At 34.9% G+C, this 16,051-nt stretch overlaps 1 protein-coding gene across 7 annotated transcripts in view; it reads left to right on the top strand.

Annotated features, from left to right (window-relative positions):
* The window catches only part of LOC106617625 (uncharacterized), a 115,778-nt gene that overhangs the window by 91,757 nt on the left and 7,970 nt on the right, over positions 1 to 16,051 (top strand). For 3 of the 7 annotated variants that reach the window (XM_070109648.1, XM_070109651.1, XM_070109650.1), the window contains 5 exons: positions 6,666 to 7,386; positions 8,800 to 9,857; positions 14,044 to 14,693; positions 14,764 to 14,942; positions 15,013 to 15,940. In XM_070109648.1, coding sequence (XP_069965749.1) covers positions 6,917 to 7,386; positions 8,800 to 8,983 — 654 coding nt within the window. In that variant the 5' untranslated portion in view covers positions 6,666 to 6,916 and the 3' untranslated portion in view covers positions 8,984 to 9,857; positions 14,044 to 14,693; positions 14,764 to 14,942; positions 15,013 to 15,940. Of the gene's footprint in view, positions 1 to 3,450; positions 3,625 to 6,665; positions 7,387 to 8,799; positions 9,858 to 11,809; positions 11,850 to 14,043; positions 14,694 to 14,763; positions 14,943 to 15,012; positions 15,941 to 16,051 lie in introns of those variants that run through there. The other 4 variants (XM_036366176.2, XM_036366177.2, XM_070109652.1 and 1 more) reach the window with 3 other exon arrangements.

The raw sequence follows: 16,051 nt of genomic DNA, 5'->3' as shown, positions 1-16,051 counted from the left end.
TATATCGCGGATTGTGCCTTTAATATATAATAATAATAGTTTTCCCACTAACTTTTGGAATCAAAAATAGGGCAATTTCACCATAAAATTATTTATTCTTAGAATCCTTGTGCAAGTTCTCTTGATTTTGTTGTTGTGATGAAATAAAACAACCCCACATATTTCTATAGAATGCAGCTGAATTAGCAGTACTTGTCGAAGACCCTATAAAGTATATGTGTATATAAATAATCAGCATGACAAGCTGAGTGGGTTTATTCATATCCGTCTGTATATTTGTACGCGAACTAGTTCTTTAGTGGTTCCGATGTCAGACCACCATAATGTAACTGCCACTATGTGATGTAACTGCCATGCAAGCTGACCAATCAAGATTCAGATACAGATTTTCATAAAAGATACTTTTTATTTATTAAGTAACCATAATTCGACTTGAAAGTTTATTTTAAAAAACGTGAATAGAAAGAACTAGCAACATTTTTTCCGTTGCATGCAAACTGTTGATCGATAACGTTTCCGAATTAAGTTAAACATATATTTAGTTGCAATAAGAAATACACCTGTTTATTATAGCTTCAGTGCAGCCGAAGTTAACCGCATTTCTTGTTCGGTTATTGTATTAGAGAGAAATTATTTCTATACATTTCTTGAAAAAGTCAAAGTATTGAAATTTTTACTGACACTTATAAAAGCAAATTAAAAAATAAATGAGTTATACTTGTACTGACTGTTGACTGCTAGAATAAAAAAAAAAATAAACTATGTAGTCTTTCAGATGCGGGAATATATGGCCTTCAGGGGACTATAACATATAGATTCAAAACCGATGCTTCAGATATACATTGATTTGACAACTTCACCACTCTGGTATATTTAGAATCAAATAAGCACCACTCATACATACATATGTAGTAAAACAAGTAAACAAAGTCGAGCACAGCAATTTATATTGTATTTCTTTCGTTCACTCTATTAGTTGCTTCTGTTTTCTTGTCGTACATCTGTACATTCAATTTGAGTTTATTGCCAACTTTTTTATTTGCGCTGTCGGCCACAGTTGTTTAATTGTACTCACCAGTCTGCCAGTCTGTCTGCCCCATTTTATCTGTTCATCTGTTAGACATTTGACCGGTCGAATGTCCTTCGATTATTCAGCTGGTGGGGAAAGCCAGTCATTGGTATAAAAGCTTAAGCATTTTTTCTGCAAGAATATTCATTGGTGTCGAGGTACATTTTTGCATGTTTTGTTAAACCTTTTCACATCAGTATGCTTTATGTTTTAAAATCAGAGAGTGTTCATTTGAATATGCACGCATACATACGTAACACATACAAAAAACATTGAAGATACGTTGATAGTTTGGCAGATTATAAAATATTTTGCCTTTAAATACATTTTTATTTTTTTTTTTATTTTTTGTTCTGTCGCTACATTAACGCCCTTTCAGGTAGTGGGTTAGTATTAGATTGGTATCTGAAAAGGTCCATAACGTTACACCCATTAAGCGGCAGATATGAATTAAAGTATACGCTAAGGGGCATTCTTATTTGCATTTTATGCATAGTTAACAAACTGGAAGATATAAAAATGTATACTTTAATTTATATTTTTACAGAATCTCACTCAACGGATTGAATTTTGTTGTATTTTTTGCGAAAGGGTTTCATTTTGAAAGGAGTTTCAGAGTATAGTTGATGTGGTATACTATGTATTATATTTGGAACGAATATTTCATGATATCGCACTATTGATTGACTAAGAAATATGTAGAAAACACTTTGCTATGTAATGAAGAATTATATTTTGTCTTGGCATAAACGCTTTTACCAAGTTTAAAAAACAAGAACGATGTGATGTTAAAATGCAATAAAACACACAAGAACGTGTTTTTTTTTTTTGTTACGCAGATAATTTTATGCCATTTATAATTTGAACAAAATATTGCCCGAATGGCCACCACGGTTCCGTTTGTATATCTCCACCCCTTTACGCCAAGAGAAAATAATCTAGAGACGTTAAGTCGCATGATCTTGGCGGCCGATGATGCCACCATACCCCAATCCGTACCAAACGGTAAAATTTTTCGGGATGTATTTACGTTTCCTGAACCACACGAGAATTCGACTCACCCCTTTTGCGACAATTTTGTTTGTAGACAAAGCCATAAGGCAGAAATGAGCCTCATCTGAGAAGATAAGTTTTCAATGAACGTGAATTTGCATAATAATCTGGGGCAATTTCCAAGCATTGTATCAAAATGAAACGGCAAACCGTACTGAATACCCTGACACAACTCACTTTGACACAAATCAGTACACAAACATGGCCGCCGCAAGCTGTCAAAATCACGTCATTCCTATTGGTATCCTGAGTCCATTTAGCGGACATAGTCGTCTATATATATGCGAATAAAGTGACTTTGTACACATCTTTTCCTCACCAAGAAACTGCTAATTTTTTGGAACTGCCGATCGAACAACTATTGCATATAAATACAAACTGACCGATCGAACTAAAGTCTTTGTAAGGAAAACTAACTGCCATTTAAATAAGACGATCAAAATCAAGAAAAAACTCTTTGTATACCCTTATATGCTATACAAAAGGTATCTGTGAAGGTGCAGGCCGAGTTAACATTGTTTCTTCTTTTTTTTGTATTATATTTTGAATGCAGTGACTACTCATATAACGGGTGTGTTTTTTTAGACGTATGATGTTCAATGAGGCAATACTTTTTACTTACAAAATCCAACTTGAGCAACTATTGAAGTCGAATGACCATCAAGCGCTCGTTCGAGATAGCCACCAATCCCGATTTTCACAAGAAAATGTTGTTCAGCGATGAAGTCAAGTTTTGGTTGAATGCGTACAGTAATAAAACAAATTGACGCATTTGGAGTGATGATAATCCATCAGTCACTATTGAGATGTGCCCCATGGGTAGAGGAAATCATTGGTCCATATTTCTTCAAAAATGGAGTCGGCCATAATGTTACAGTCAACAAAGAAGTAGACGACTTTTGGTTCCAACGAAACAATAAATAAAATTTATTCGCGCCAGCCCGCTTGCCCGAGATAATATTTAAAACATAATGGTCAACTCTTATTTTTGTAATAAAGCTAAATTGTTGGCCATAACATTAAATTATATGCGTTTAATTTCTTCTTCAAAAGCACATGTCTAAAAAAAATACCCTTTATTAATTGTAAAGATATGTGAGGCATCTTAAAGAAATGTTAGTTTGGTATGTGTGAATCTGAGAACATCTGTTATCCTCTATGATTGTAAAACCTGTAAAGATCATACAACTAAGTTATTAAACCGATATCGATAAAAAGTACTCACAGTGAAAGGATTTCAACCGACTTATATGCTCGCACATATTCCACATATTTAATATCAATTTCAATTTAAAAACACTTTCAGTGTAGTTTTCGAAATTACTACTCATCAATTTATATTTAAAAAGCAAATGACGTCTGTGAAAAAAAAAAAATTGTCAGTAAAAAATTAATGGATTTAAAGAAATACATAGTTTCAGAGAAATAAACGTAATCAATTAGCAACGGATATTTGCAATAACTATATTAAGCCTTGAACATTGTGACCTGAAAGCAACAAGGTAAGGGATCAAGAATTACGCGCACTCAGATGTGTGTGTTTATATATTTGCTACCAAACTTGAACTATCTGATTTCTCTATGGGTCTTTTGCATTTAAGCACGAATAAAAATGTATTTACAGACACATATAGCAATGTGCATACACAAAGTGAGACTTCGTAAATTGCAATAAGTGTCAAGTTTCTCGAAGAAAGTGCTTTGGTTTGCGCGTCAGTTGAATAAGTGTTGGCAGCAATTCACTTCTCACAGTGATGCTTTCAGGAGAATGAAATAATAATAAAAAGAATAGCACCGTAGTTTCTACTTTGTGTACAGCGTAGTAATAAACTACCAAGAAGAAAGGCAGAAAGAAAACAATCGCCGGCACGTGATAAAATGCGCCTACGACGGGCATACAGTTAGGTACATATGTATGTATGTTTGTTTGCATACAATAAGATGTCAGTGTTGATATTAAAACTGACGTGAAGTAGCCTAGTAGTCTAGCAAGGAGACGAATAATATATGCTCTTACATTTAAAAAAGCTTAAATTTAAATTTTCAAAATTGTTAAGCCGACTTCTAAATTAAAATTTAAGCTTTGCTTAGAGTATACCTCAGCTCGTCAGTCGATTTAGCCATGCCCGTCTGTCTGCACATACGCGAACTAATCCCTCAGTTTCTGAGATATCGATCTGAAATTTTGTACATGTATCCGTTCCACTATATCATGGCAGCTACCATCTAAACTGACTCACAAAAATGTATACACCATAGTATAACATATAACTGCAAATGGACCAATCAAAATCAAGATAAAGATCTAATAAGATAAATAGATTTAATAAACAAGGTATGCACATACAAATGTTACAACTTTGATCTCAAAATATTACTCATAACCTTACTCATATTCTCTCTTTCTTCAAAAAATAAATTGTTATGCCCAAAGTATTATTGTTGTATCAAAGGGTTCGAACTTGATTTTTCCAATAGTTGCCAGTAGACGAAATTGGATGTTTTCTATAAGGTTAGATTAGTTACGTAGCGTTTGAAACCATCAGAAATCAGCCGAGGCGGTGAATAACAATATCTCCAGTGAAATCAGAACAGTTGAAAGTAAAGTCTCGAGGTGTTTTCATCTCGCTGCAGAGTAAATTTCTCTCTTGTACCACATATAAATTGACTTCACGAACTCATTGTTATAACCCTTTTAAGATTCAGATATGGAATATAAAAAATTAAATATTTTCAGATTTTAGATGAAGCGTTATTTTTTAAATATTTTTCTGCTCTCAATGAGAGTAATATTTCTGCAATGCAACAAAATTCCGTTTGAAACAAAGTTGTTAGCCTTTTCTAATTTTATAATGTAACAGTCGGAAGAGGCCAGAACAATTAATGACAATTTGTCGAGTTGCTGTAACGCTTCAAATAGGAAATGCTGACGAAAGCGGAGACAGCTTACGTAAACTAATTAGCGAAGGAATGCCACTTAAATGAAGGGCGTAATCTATTTAACGGAAGCAATTAATTTTCGACAGGAATAAACGTTTAGTTGGCTTTGAAGTATTTCTTGAATACTGTAGTGGCTGTGAGTTTATTAAGTTAGACAATAATAGGCTCTCTTTTGTAAAATAAAAGATTAAATGAAAATTATTTTAAGTTTTAAAAAGAATATTTTTTTTTATAGACTAAAATATAATTATATTATTAGGTCAAGTAAAAAGTTCGATCGGTTTTTTATTGAATTTTCAAAAGATGATATCTATGTGTACATTTGTCCGATTTAAGTCAAATATGCGCCGTTTTGTTCGTAAACTTGTTGCCAACGAGATGCCAACTTCATTATACTCCGCTCGTAGAAGGCTGCGTCCCTATTGACAAAAACTCGGAGAACCAATTTTCACAGGCCTCTTTTGAGGCCAACTTCTCAACATTAAGCGCGTTCGCCATGGACAGGAAAAGATGGTAATCACTTGGTGCCAGGTCCGGACTATAAGGTGGGTGCATTAGGACCTCCCAAACATGTGTGTTACCAAAAACGTGTGTGGTCTGGCGTTGTCCTGATGGAACACAATTCGGCCTCTGTTGGTCAAAGATGGCCTCTTCTGGATGAGTGCTGCTTTCAAGCGGTCCAGTTGTTGGCAGTAGAGAGCCGAATTGCGCGTTTTGTTATAGGGGAGCAGCTCATAGTAGATGATTCCTTTTCAATCCCACCAAACACACAGCAAATCCTTCCTGGCTGTCAATCCAGTCTTGGCCACCGTCTGGGCCGCATCCCCGAGCTTTGACTACGACGTCGTAAGTGAACCATTTTTCATCGCCAGTCACAATCCGCTTCAGAAACGGGTCGATTTCGTTGCGATTCAGCAGCGATTCGCAGATGGAAATTCGGTCCACCATGTTTTTTGCGTTAGTTCGTGTGGAACCCAAACATCGAGCTTCTTTTTGAATCCAAGGTTATGCAAATGGTTCCAAACGGTTTCTGGCTTATCTTTAGTTCCTCAGCCATTAAATAAGTGCTCACGTGACGGTCTGTTTCCACTATTTCCATGATTTTATCGCAATTTTCGACGACCGGCCTCCCGCGCGTGGTGCATCTTTGACATCGAAATTACCGGAACAAAATCTAGCAAACCACTTTTGTGCTACACGTTCGTTTACAGTATCAGGCCGGTAAACTAAATTAATTTTTTCAGCCGCTTTGGCTGCTTATTCACCTTGATCGAAGAAAAATTGTATTGCGAATTTTCTCTCCATCCATTCTTCGACGAGCGCTCACAACTTACTGAATCAATCAATCGAAAAACTGTGAAAGGCAAACTTTTAGTGCGAATAAACACGTTTTCAGCGCCGTATAGTATGACATGATGCGACACGTAACACTAGTACGTGAACAATAACGCCATCTCTTAGGTAAAAACCGAACGAACCTTATACTTACAATATATATTACAGGGATGTACTGTAATAATTCTTTTTGATTTTCTAATACTAAAATATTTATTTATATTTACCAGCAGAATCACTTATAAATTTCAAATTTATTCACTTTCAGTTAAAAGCGAACTAGCCAACAAAGACGCCAACTAATCGACAACTCTCAAAACTGTGAATAGGAGCTTCGCTCAAATCGCATCGCCCTCCCGTAAATAACGCATACGCTTGCGTACGCAAACCAGTTAAATCACTGCTACTCTTAACATTGCCACCATATCCACCATCAACACCATTGAGCACCCGGCAGCGTCCGCCTCCGTCTCCACTTCCGCCTCCACCTCTGCTGCCGCTGTCATTCCAACCGCTGCAATGCGTCGCTCCTCATTTACGCCCGTCTTCAGTTTGAGCACTCAAGAGCCGCTCATTGTTGTTGAAGAGACAAATACCATCGAGGATGGCAGGGGAGCGGAGGGCGCAGCCGGTGGTGTTGATACCACAGGAGCCACACGCAAGTCGACAAGCGACGATTCTGAGCCTGACTCGCCCGTCAATCCGTATTTGTTATGCCCATTTCCGGATATGCAACAGCGACGCAAACATTCTTTGCCATCACTGCAAATAACCGAGGGTATAACAGCCAGTCAGGTGCGTCGTTTGTCGGAGGTGGGCGGCGAAAATGGTGGGCTTAGTCCGAAAGAAGTGGAGTTTCTAGCAACATTGTCGCAGAAAGCAAATCCCGCCGCGGGTGGCCGCCGACATTCGGTTGTTACAATTTCTGCTGTACCACCGACATTGTTTGGTCGCAATCGACGGGAGTCGCTAACAGGCATGCCGCTCAGGTGAGTACAAAAGCAAGTGCAATTAATCGCAGGTGGACTTAACCGAAATGAATTTCATACTTTTTGTGGCATATGTTGGTTTAGCATGACAAATATTGAATATTTGACGTATGTCTTACGTTTGAAACAAAACCTAATCTAAATTCCGTCTTTTCGATTATTGTTATTATCTTGAGGAGGTTTAATAATAGCATATCATCATAGTTCTAATCAACGAAACTGTAGTCCTTAGAACTTGATATATCCTAAATCACATATTTAATATGTATTTTGTAGAGGTTTTTTTTGTAGAGATAAGCTCGTTCTAAGTTCGGTACGTGTCACAAGCCGAAGAATCAAACATTAGATACTGCTTACCGAATTCTAAATCTGACAGAACGCTTGTGTTTAAGACGTCTAGCTTTGATAAATGATGAAAAATGATCTATTCCACAGCCTAAGATCTAGCTAAAAAATGTAGTGAAGAGGTTATTGAAGGTTCCATTTGGCTTTTAGATCACATTGGATAAAAAGAATTATACACTGTATTATTTGGTCTATTGTGGCCTTACTCACTATGTTATCTCACCCAGCCCAGGCGCATTAAGAAAGCCTAATGTAGTTGACGTGCGTTAAATATTTCTTTCTCTTCTTCTGTCTTAATTTGACTCTGCGGGGCACATTACTTGTATGGGCTTTTTCAGAACTTATCCTCACAGAAAAAACACATATTTATAGGCAGGGCTAATTTACCTATAAGCTTGAGAAGAACAGGTTCATCTAAATTTTACAACAAGTCTCTCCACTACTTTTCAACGCATTCACCAGAGAGTCCTGACTTTGCTTCTAAACCATATTAGCTACTACTGTATTTGAATTTATTAAAATAGTATTCGCGAATTCGAGACTTAATAAAGAATGAAGATATCTCATTTTCGATTACCAATAGAGAGTATTTTCTTGTTCAAATTGATGGTGAGATTCCAAATGCAAAAGCACGAAAAGATTTTCAAATGCATAAATTCACGACCAAGATCTTCTTTTATTCGACTGTTCCGGAACGACCGTTATATCTCAGTTTGTATTATTTCTATTAATATAACATTTTAGAATTCACATGCTGAACTCCGCTATTCTAAGCCCTAGATGAGTAAGGATCGTATTGCTGGTTAGTTCAAATTTAATTTACTTCAAATTGAAAAGCGTTTTAACCGCGACTCAACAGAGAGAAGAGATAGAGCTTAAATAGTAGTCTTCTGAAGAATTCTTGAGTATCTTAAAGCAGGCTTCTGAAGTATTTTTGAGTATTCCATGTTGAGGTTTGGACATTGAGGATTGGTATTAGGATTGAAAACATATATATTATATTGCTTTCTCTTTTTTGAAAGTTTCTTTAAGTAATATTGCTATCGCTCTCCCTCTCCCTTTCTATAGCAGTGGCAGCCGACGTGGCAGTATTATTCAAGGACCACCACTTACCGATCATCGAGGCAGCATCCACAATTTACAACTGGACATCATGGATGGCATTGTGCAGACACGAAAACGTGCCGGCAGTGGTGTGTGGACGGCACCAGTACTGCAGGAGACTGAGAATAATGTGCCAGTGCAAACATAAATTATAACAACGTCCCCCTACCCCACCAATCGGCCCACGACCATCATACTCAAAACTAATAATATCATCGACATCAATGGCAGCAAGAACAAAAAAGATGAGAAAAATGTTAGTCAAATTAGCAGCAACACAATTAAGCAGAAGTGCAGCGGCAATAGCAAAAAGCAAAAAACAGTAACGGGCAGTTTGGAGGGCACAACAGCTGAAACAACAACAGCAGCGACAACGGCACCTGGTAATGGATCATCAACATCATGGCACAGCAATTTAGTTTCACGTTTTGGCGCATTGCTCTGCTGGCAATCGCTGGACTGTTGAACTGGCGACGAGGCGGCTTCAGTGACTCCAACAGTGCAAAAGCGAGATTGTAGCGCGCATTGTGGTGTGGCACGTTTGGTGGCTGTGCCTATGGTCGGTTTAGAAGTCAACCGAATAGCAATGGCCAACCGGAAATGTCAACAGTGCACAGCGTGAGTCAACAATACGGTCTAGCTCAATTTGGTAGCAAAATGTGGAAGCAATCATCAACATTTCCGTATTCCCAAATGGTGTGAGGCCACACAAAGAGTCACAAGTCCAGCGATTTGCTAGTTATTTGTGCAGGTAGATATGCGTTTAATGGCAAGAACATTGATGCTGTGCGGGTCACAAATTTGCCAAAGGTCAGCCGAAGGGGGACGTTGGAGAGAAAAAGAAATTACTTTATATTTTCAGTTTACTCGATTTCTATTGTTTGAAAAGTAAAGAGTAGTGCATAAGCAGAGATATATTCAGGGAGAGGTGAAGGGGAAAGCAACGCTTGCATAAGCATGTGGATAATGGTCAACCTCAATACCAAATTCTTTCAATGGTTAGAAAATAACAACAAATATGAGTAAGTAAATATTGCTTGACATAAAAACAAATAATTTTAATTCATACCATACATTTAATATTAATTTGTGTACATTTCAATACCATAAAATAAATTTTTGAAGCATATTTTATTCCCTGGATATATAGTCTTGTGTAATAATAATCTATGAGAAGAATCGACATTGACCTCGTTTTAGTCGCTTCTTTGTTTAAGACCATACAAATTCAAATCTTATTTATGCTCTTCGTACTAATGCCTAATCATACCGAAATGTACCGGTAATATATGTGACTCAGCAAGCTTCTTCATTGACAGCAACTAATTTTGATACTCTTGCAACATATTGCACAGGGTGTACAACTTTTGTTCACTTAACTGTTGTTTGTTACACCTAAAACTGATCGTAGTAGATATTGAGGATCAGGATCTACATCCAGCGATGACTTGAGTAAAAATTGAGGTATTACTTGGCAATTTCAGGAGGTTGGTAAAAACAATAAAGTGCTATCACAAATTAAACTAAAAAATTAAACTAAACTACCCATTATATTAAATTTAATCTAAATGTATATCAGTCAAACTTGATGGAACATTTTTTATTTTAGCATTTCATTATATGATATGAAATTAGGTGAAATCTTAATGCACAAAGTCACATAAAAAGATTATGCTGAAAGCTACTAAAAGTGCGTTAACTCGCTAAAACAACATGTTAAAAACATTAAACAGTAAAGATGCCACGGAAGGAATGCTATTAAATTGCTATAAAAAATGGGTAATGAGCGCGGTATCACCCTTTTTTAAGTGAAAGCACATATCTCAGCAAATACTCGATCAATTTTAAGGAAATTTTATTACCTTGATGAATCTTCACCTATGTTATAGTTTGAAAATAAGCAAGCAACCACCCATACTGTCTTATTTTTTAATTAAAAAAAAATGTAAAAGAAGCACCAATGATTTCCTTAAAATAGTGTGATCTGGTGTTAATAAATAATAAAATTGCTTCAGTATTTACCCTAGCCAAAATATACCTAGTAAAAAGTAAAAGATATTTGAGTTGTTTGTCATTGAGTAAAACTAAGGGAATGTATAATCAGAGATACTACAGTTTAGTTCCAAAAATGGGTGGAATCGGTCAATGAATAACTCCAGCATTTATTTCCCTATAGTACATATTACAATATATAATGATTTTGCTGCTTGAGATATAGTAAAAAATAAAGAATGTATCGGTTATTTTAATAAAATTTGGTAAAATTTAAATTTTTTTGTAAATATAACTCTTTACTACTATAAAAAATGCAAACCAAAATTTTAGATAACGCTTATATACAATAGCATGTACTTTAAATTGCTCATACGTAATGGTGTACAAAATAAAGTACAGTCAATAGGTTGCCTAAATAGTTTAATATATTCCGATTCGAACTTAATTTTTGTACTTGTGTAGAATATAAAGGAAATGGAGCAGACCAGGTTTCGATTTGACAAAATTTTAAATTACATAAGAGTCCTTCCACATATAAGCACGATTTCATTGTTTCGAAAATAGGAAAAATGCATTTTTCATTATTATTGTGGAACTTCAGTATGAAAAGTTATCCCAGATATTGAAAAGAACTAGATTTGTATTGAATTGTCGCAAACTATTTATTCAACTGCTTCAAAGATATCCTCGAGCGACTTTTCACTTTTAATATTCGTAATAAATATTCAAATTTGAACTAGTAACAAAAATTATATCTCGTATAAAATGAGCTTATAAAAAATTTCACTATTATACCCACTACAACTTTTTTTAAATGAAAAATTTAGTTTCTTAGAATCGACATACAAAAAACACATAACGTCACGTTCATAATCATTATTTTTAAGTTAAAAAAAAAAACAAATCACCAAAAATTATTATTATTTTTTTATGATTTTAATTTTAATTTGTTTTTGCTCAATATAAAACTCTCTTCTAGATCACAGATGCCTTATGAAGGATCAAATTTATGTTATAGTATAAAACTTATAATGATTACGGTCTCTGGTTATTTAAAATTTACCTTAATCTTGGATTGTTGATTTTCTACATAAATATCTATTTTTCATTCATGAAAGTAAAGAAATATATTCCACATAGCTAAAAAAAAAAAAATCAGAATGCGTTATTAGAATAAAAATAAATATTCAAACTTATGACATGTCATTAGTTGTCTTTATTGCAAACACTTTACAATAAGTTGCTCATACGCACTGGGGTAAAATTTAGAAAATAGGTATATCGAAGAAGCTGCCTCAATGGATTCACATATATATATTTGTGCATTCGTAGATAGTCACAGCTACTAGGCCGTGTCCTTGGCCTTCCCTAGTGGCTGCGAAAAAATTACTATGATTTTCTTGAATACATAAGTATACTACGCATATGTACATACATATATGTATGTAACGTATGGAGCAGATGTGCGCTTATATGTTTACGTTTCAAAATCAAGGAATATTTAAATGAGTTGCTGCAACTGCTTGAACGTTTTTCATTTTTCTCTTGGGCTCATATTACCACCGTTGATATTATTTCTTCATTCCCTCACATGTTATATCCGTTTGTTACATACATGCATATATGCATATAAATGTCTGCGTTTAACATTTCCGTGCAGGAAATTGCAAAAATAACTTTGTAGAATTATCATCTGCTTTAAAATATACTAATGTGGGCCCTATATTTTTCGCTGCAACTTTTCGCTGACTGCTTATTGAGAAGGCCAGACTTGACCAAATAGAACCATTGAGTAAAAGTTCAACAAGTTAAGTCAGGAGAAATATAAATTTGGGTTTGAAATTGTATATATGTTGGTGGTATAAGATATGAAACAAGTGTAAGATTTTGATTTCTAAAAAATAATTAGTTTACTACCCATAACATAAACCTTCTAAAAATTAATAAAAAGATTTATGTCAGCGGTCTTAACACAGCAACTACGCAACATTTTTAAATTTGTTGCGCTGCAAATATTTGTAAAGTAATTTGGCAAAATATATTAAGCATTAATGTCAAACAGAAATATCAAAATGAACTTGACAGCTTGTTTGACAGCTAGTTTAAAAGCTATTACTCTAGGAAATACTAAGCTCTTAAAATTAGAGTATACATATTGTATGTATATATGTTGTTAGTATAAAGTATAGTACAACGTATGCGTAGAGTCAATTGTAGAACGTAATATGGGAAAAATTATATTTCACTTTAGTTAACCACCTTGCATACATATGTAAGTGACACAGAATACACACAAAACATGGCAATGGCCCGGCAGCGGTTTGTGCTAAATACGTCTAAGCCGCAATATCTAATATTACATCGTGTTGAAAGCTTTATCAGTTGGGAAAAAAGTTAAGCCGTTTATTGTTGGACTTTGTTCTGTAACATTTGCATTGGTAAATATATATGAGTGTGCACAAAAAAAGTTCCAAACGCAGTGAATCAGTTTGGACTTTTTATAACCTCAACGTGGTAATTTATATTCACGTTAGCAGTATATTGTATATTTTTGGGATTACTATTTGTTTCTTGAAAAGACGTGTTTGTCAACAATTGTTGTTTGTATGTATGTACATCCTTCTAGGCCTACATATGTACATATGTGCACATACATGCACATAAGCAAATAAATAGTTCAATATGCATAAATCTTCTCGTATGTTCGCAGAGTTTTAGGTTTTACCTGCAAAGCCATAAAAAGTTGTACGCGGTCGTTCAAGTATTACGTAACGCATTTTTTCGCAATTTCTGACACCTCTCCCTAACCGCAAAACAAATCGTTCGAGCCCCCCTCTCTCCTAGCCATTTGTTACGTAATGCCGGAAAATTCACATTTAGCCGAAATGTACTGTTATAACTAAGTGACACTAAAACTAGAGGAACGCGTAATTAATTTGTAATAATAATGGAAAAGGCACTATAAAGTATGGAATAAGATCTTATTTTATTTATTTTTGTACTATTTTGCGTTCGTATAATGAAATATATGAATGCAAAATTAGGTCTGAACTAAAATATAAATTTATATGTATTTTGAAAATAAAACTAGGATTGCAAGAGTCAGTTTTCAGAACAAAAATAAATATTGACATTGTAAAATTAACATGATTAATCATCAAAATATTCAGTTCATGGGTTCTGAATTCAATTTTGTAATATAATCAATTTCAGGCAGGAAATTTATTGAACCACTCAATATTTTCAAAACCAGAAAATTTGTCATTTTGCAATATGCATATCCAATGATTGCCTTTATTGGCATATTTTGCATACTCGATCATTTTAATGCGATTGAAGAGATGGACAGTAAAAGTCGTACAGCATTATATGAATATCTCCGATGTTCTGTTCAACCCTGATCGATAACTCAATTAACAAAGGGACAAATTGGAGTGCTGTATCGTAGCAGGTTCCGGAATTTCAATCCGTACTCGGTCACTTCTTCCTGACGTTGCTTTGATGTTTTGTTGGGATGAGCTTTTTTATTTATAGAGCACACAACTGCTGATGATAGCTTCTATTCGTTTGCATTTTCATGTGATTTTCACAGATTAGCAAAGATTAACGGACAAAATCAGGTTGCAAAAGTCAAAACATGGATATCTCGCACCTAACGAGGAGAGTTCTACCTATCTAATAAAAGCAAAGACAGAGGACATAAATTACGCGCTATGCCAGTAATTTTTGGATAATTTGAGCAAATTCGGAAAGATCCCAAATCGTTGTTAATTTTCCTGAAGTCGTATTGAACGTATCGTATATTGAACAATCGAAGAATAAAAATACGGTCACTGAGTAACGTTGTGAGAGCCTCAAACTAGGTAAAAGTATTTTTAAAGATCAAAAGAGTTAGAAGATCAATCATAACTGCTACTACACTTGTCTTTTAAGCCTTGTATTTCATGTGGCTCAGTCACAAGCGGAAAAACATTTTTTAGTGATTTTGAACACGTTGCGAAAAAACATTGGTTCATACAACATAGAACACTGGAGAAAATTACTTTTTTACTACTCTCCTTGACATGCATTAACGCAGAGTGCGATGGATCCATTCATCAGCCAAGAAGAACGTGAGTATAAATTTGGAGAAGACCCATGTGCTTGTACCTTAAATACTCAGATATGATAAATAATTTTTAGATATTTTGTACACTTAAGTGGTAATCATGGAGACCTTATCAATTACTGGATATGAACTATTGATGGACTTGAAAAGTTTATAATTTGGAAGTTACAAAAAGATCAAAAATTAATTTGGACTAAAAGAATCAAGCCAAAATTGGCACAATTTAAAATGATATGGAAGCATTACTTTCGAAAATATATTAGTGTCCTGAGAAATAACTCTCCACAAACTCATCAAAGCAATTTGAGCTGCGTATATGTGCTAATATACTCAAATACCGTTAGATGATTATTGAGAGCATAATTTCCAATCCCAATCTGCATGCCAGAAGTGAAGCTTATAAGTGAAGCTAAATGATTTCCATATAAGAAATAACTACCGATTATCCCATAAGGGTTTTAACAATAGAATAAGCGAACCAGAGTAAAGCTTCTTTAACGTCGCACTTAAAGCATATTAAATTCTACCATATACAAGTAAAAAGGGTGTATAAAGGGAAATGCGTTTTTAATGTATATAATGAAATACACTTTCACGTAACGGTACATTACCATGAACTTTTGATGTTAAAGCACATCTATGACTTTTATTTTAATAATAAAGAGCAAAACTTAAGCAACAAAATTCGAGCATACGGTGCGAACAAAAAGCTAAGGGGGCGGAGTACGAAACCCACGTACGAACACACGCAGAAAATGAATGCAAGCAGAGCTTACAAGCAAGCAAGAAAAAAAATAAGGAAGAATTAAAAATTTACAAAAAGTAGCAAATTGCTCGGTGGTAGAGCCAAACAAGAAAGCAGAAAGCGAATGGAGAAGAACTGCAAGTGTGTAAAAACCAGAAAGCGCAACAAAATGCCAGCAACAACAATGACTTTCCTAGCGCATTTCCACTTTCCGTGGTAAACGGAAGGAAATTGGCACAAACAACGGCACACAAAAGGTGCACATGCTCATTTAACCATGCGTAGGAATATTTGTATGCATATATAAGAGTATATTCATATATTTAGTCATACCCAGTATAAAAACTGAACAGGAGACGAGTTTTAAT

The sequence above is a fragment of the Bactrocera oleae genome, chromosome 5 (genome assembly GCF_042242935.1).
Source record: "Bactrocera oleae isolate idBacOlea1 chromosome 5, idBacOlea1, whole genome shotgun sequence".
NCBI classification, from domain to species: Eukaryota; Metazoa; Arthropoda; class Insecta; order Diptera; family Tephritidae; genus Bactrocera; species Bactrocera oleae.
Note: the sequence above shows the minus strand (reverse complement) of the source record. Positions and strands in the feature narration are given on the sequence as shown.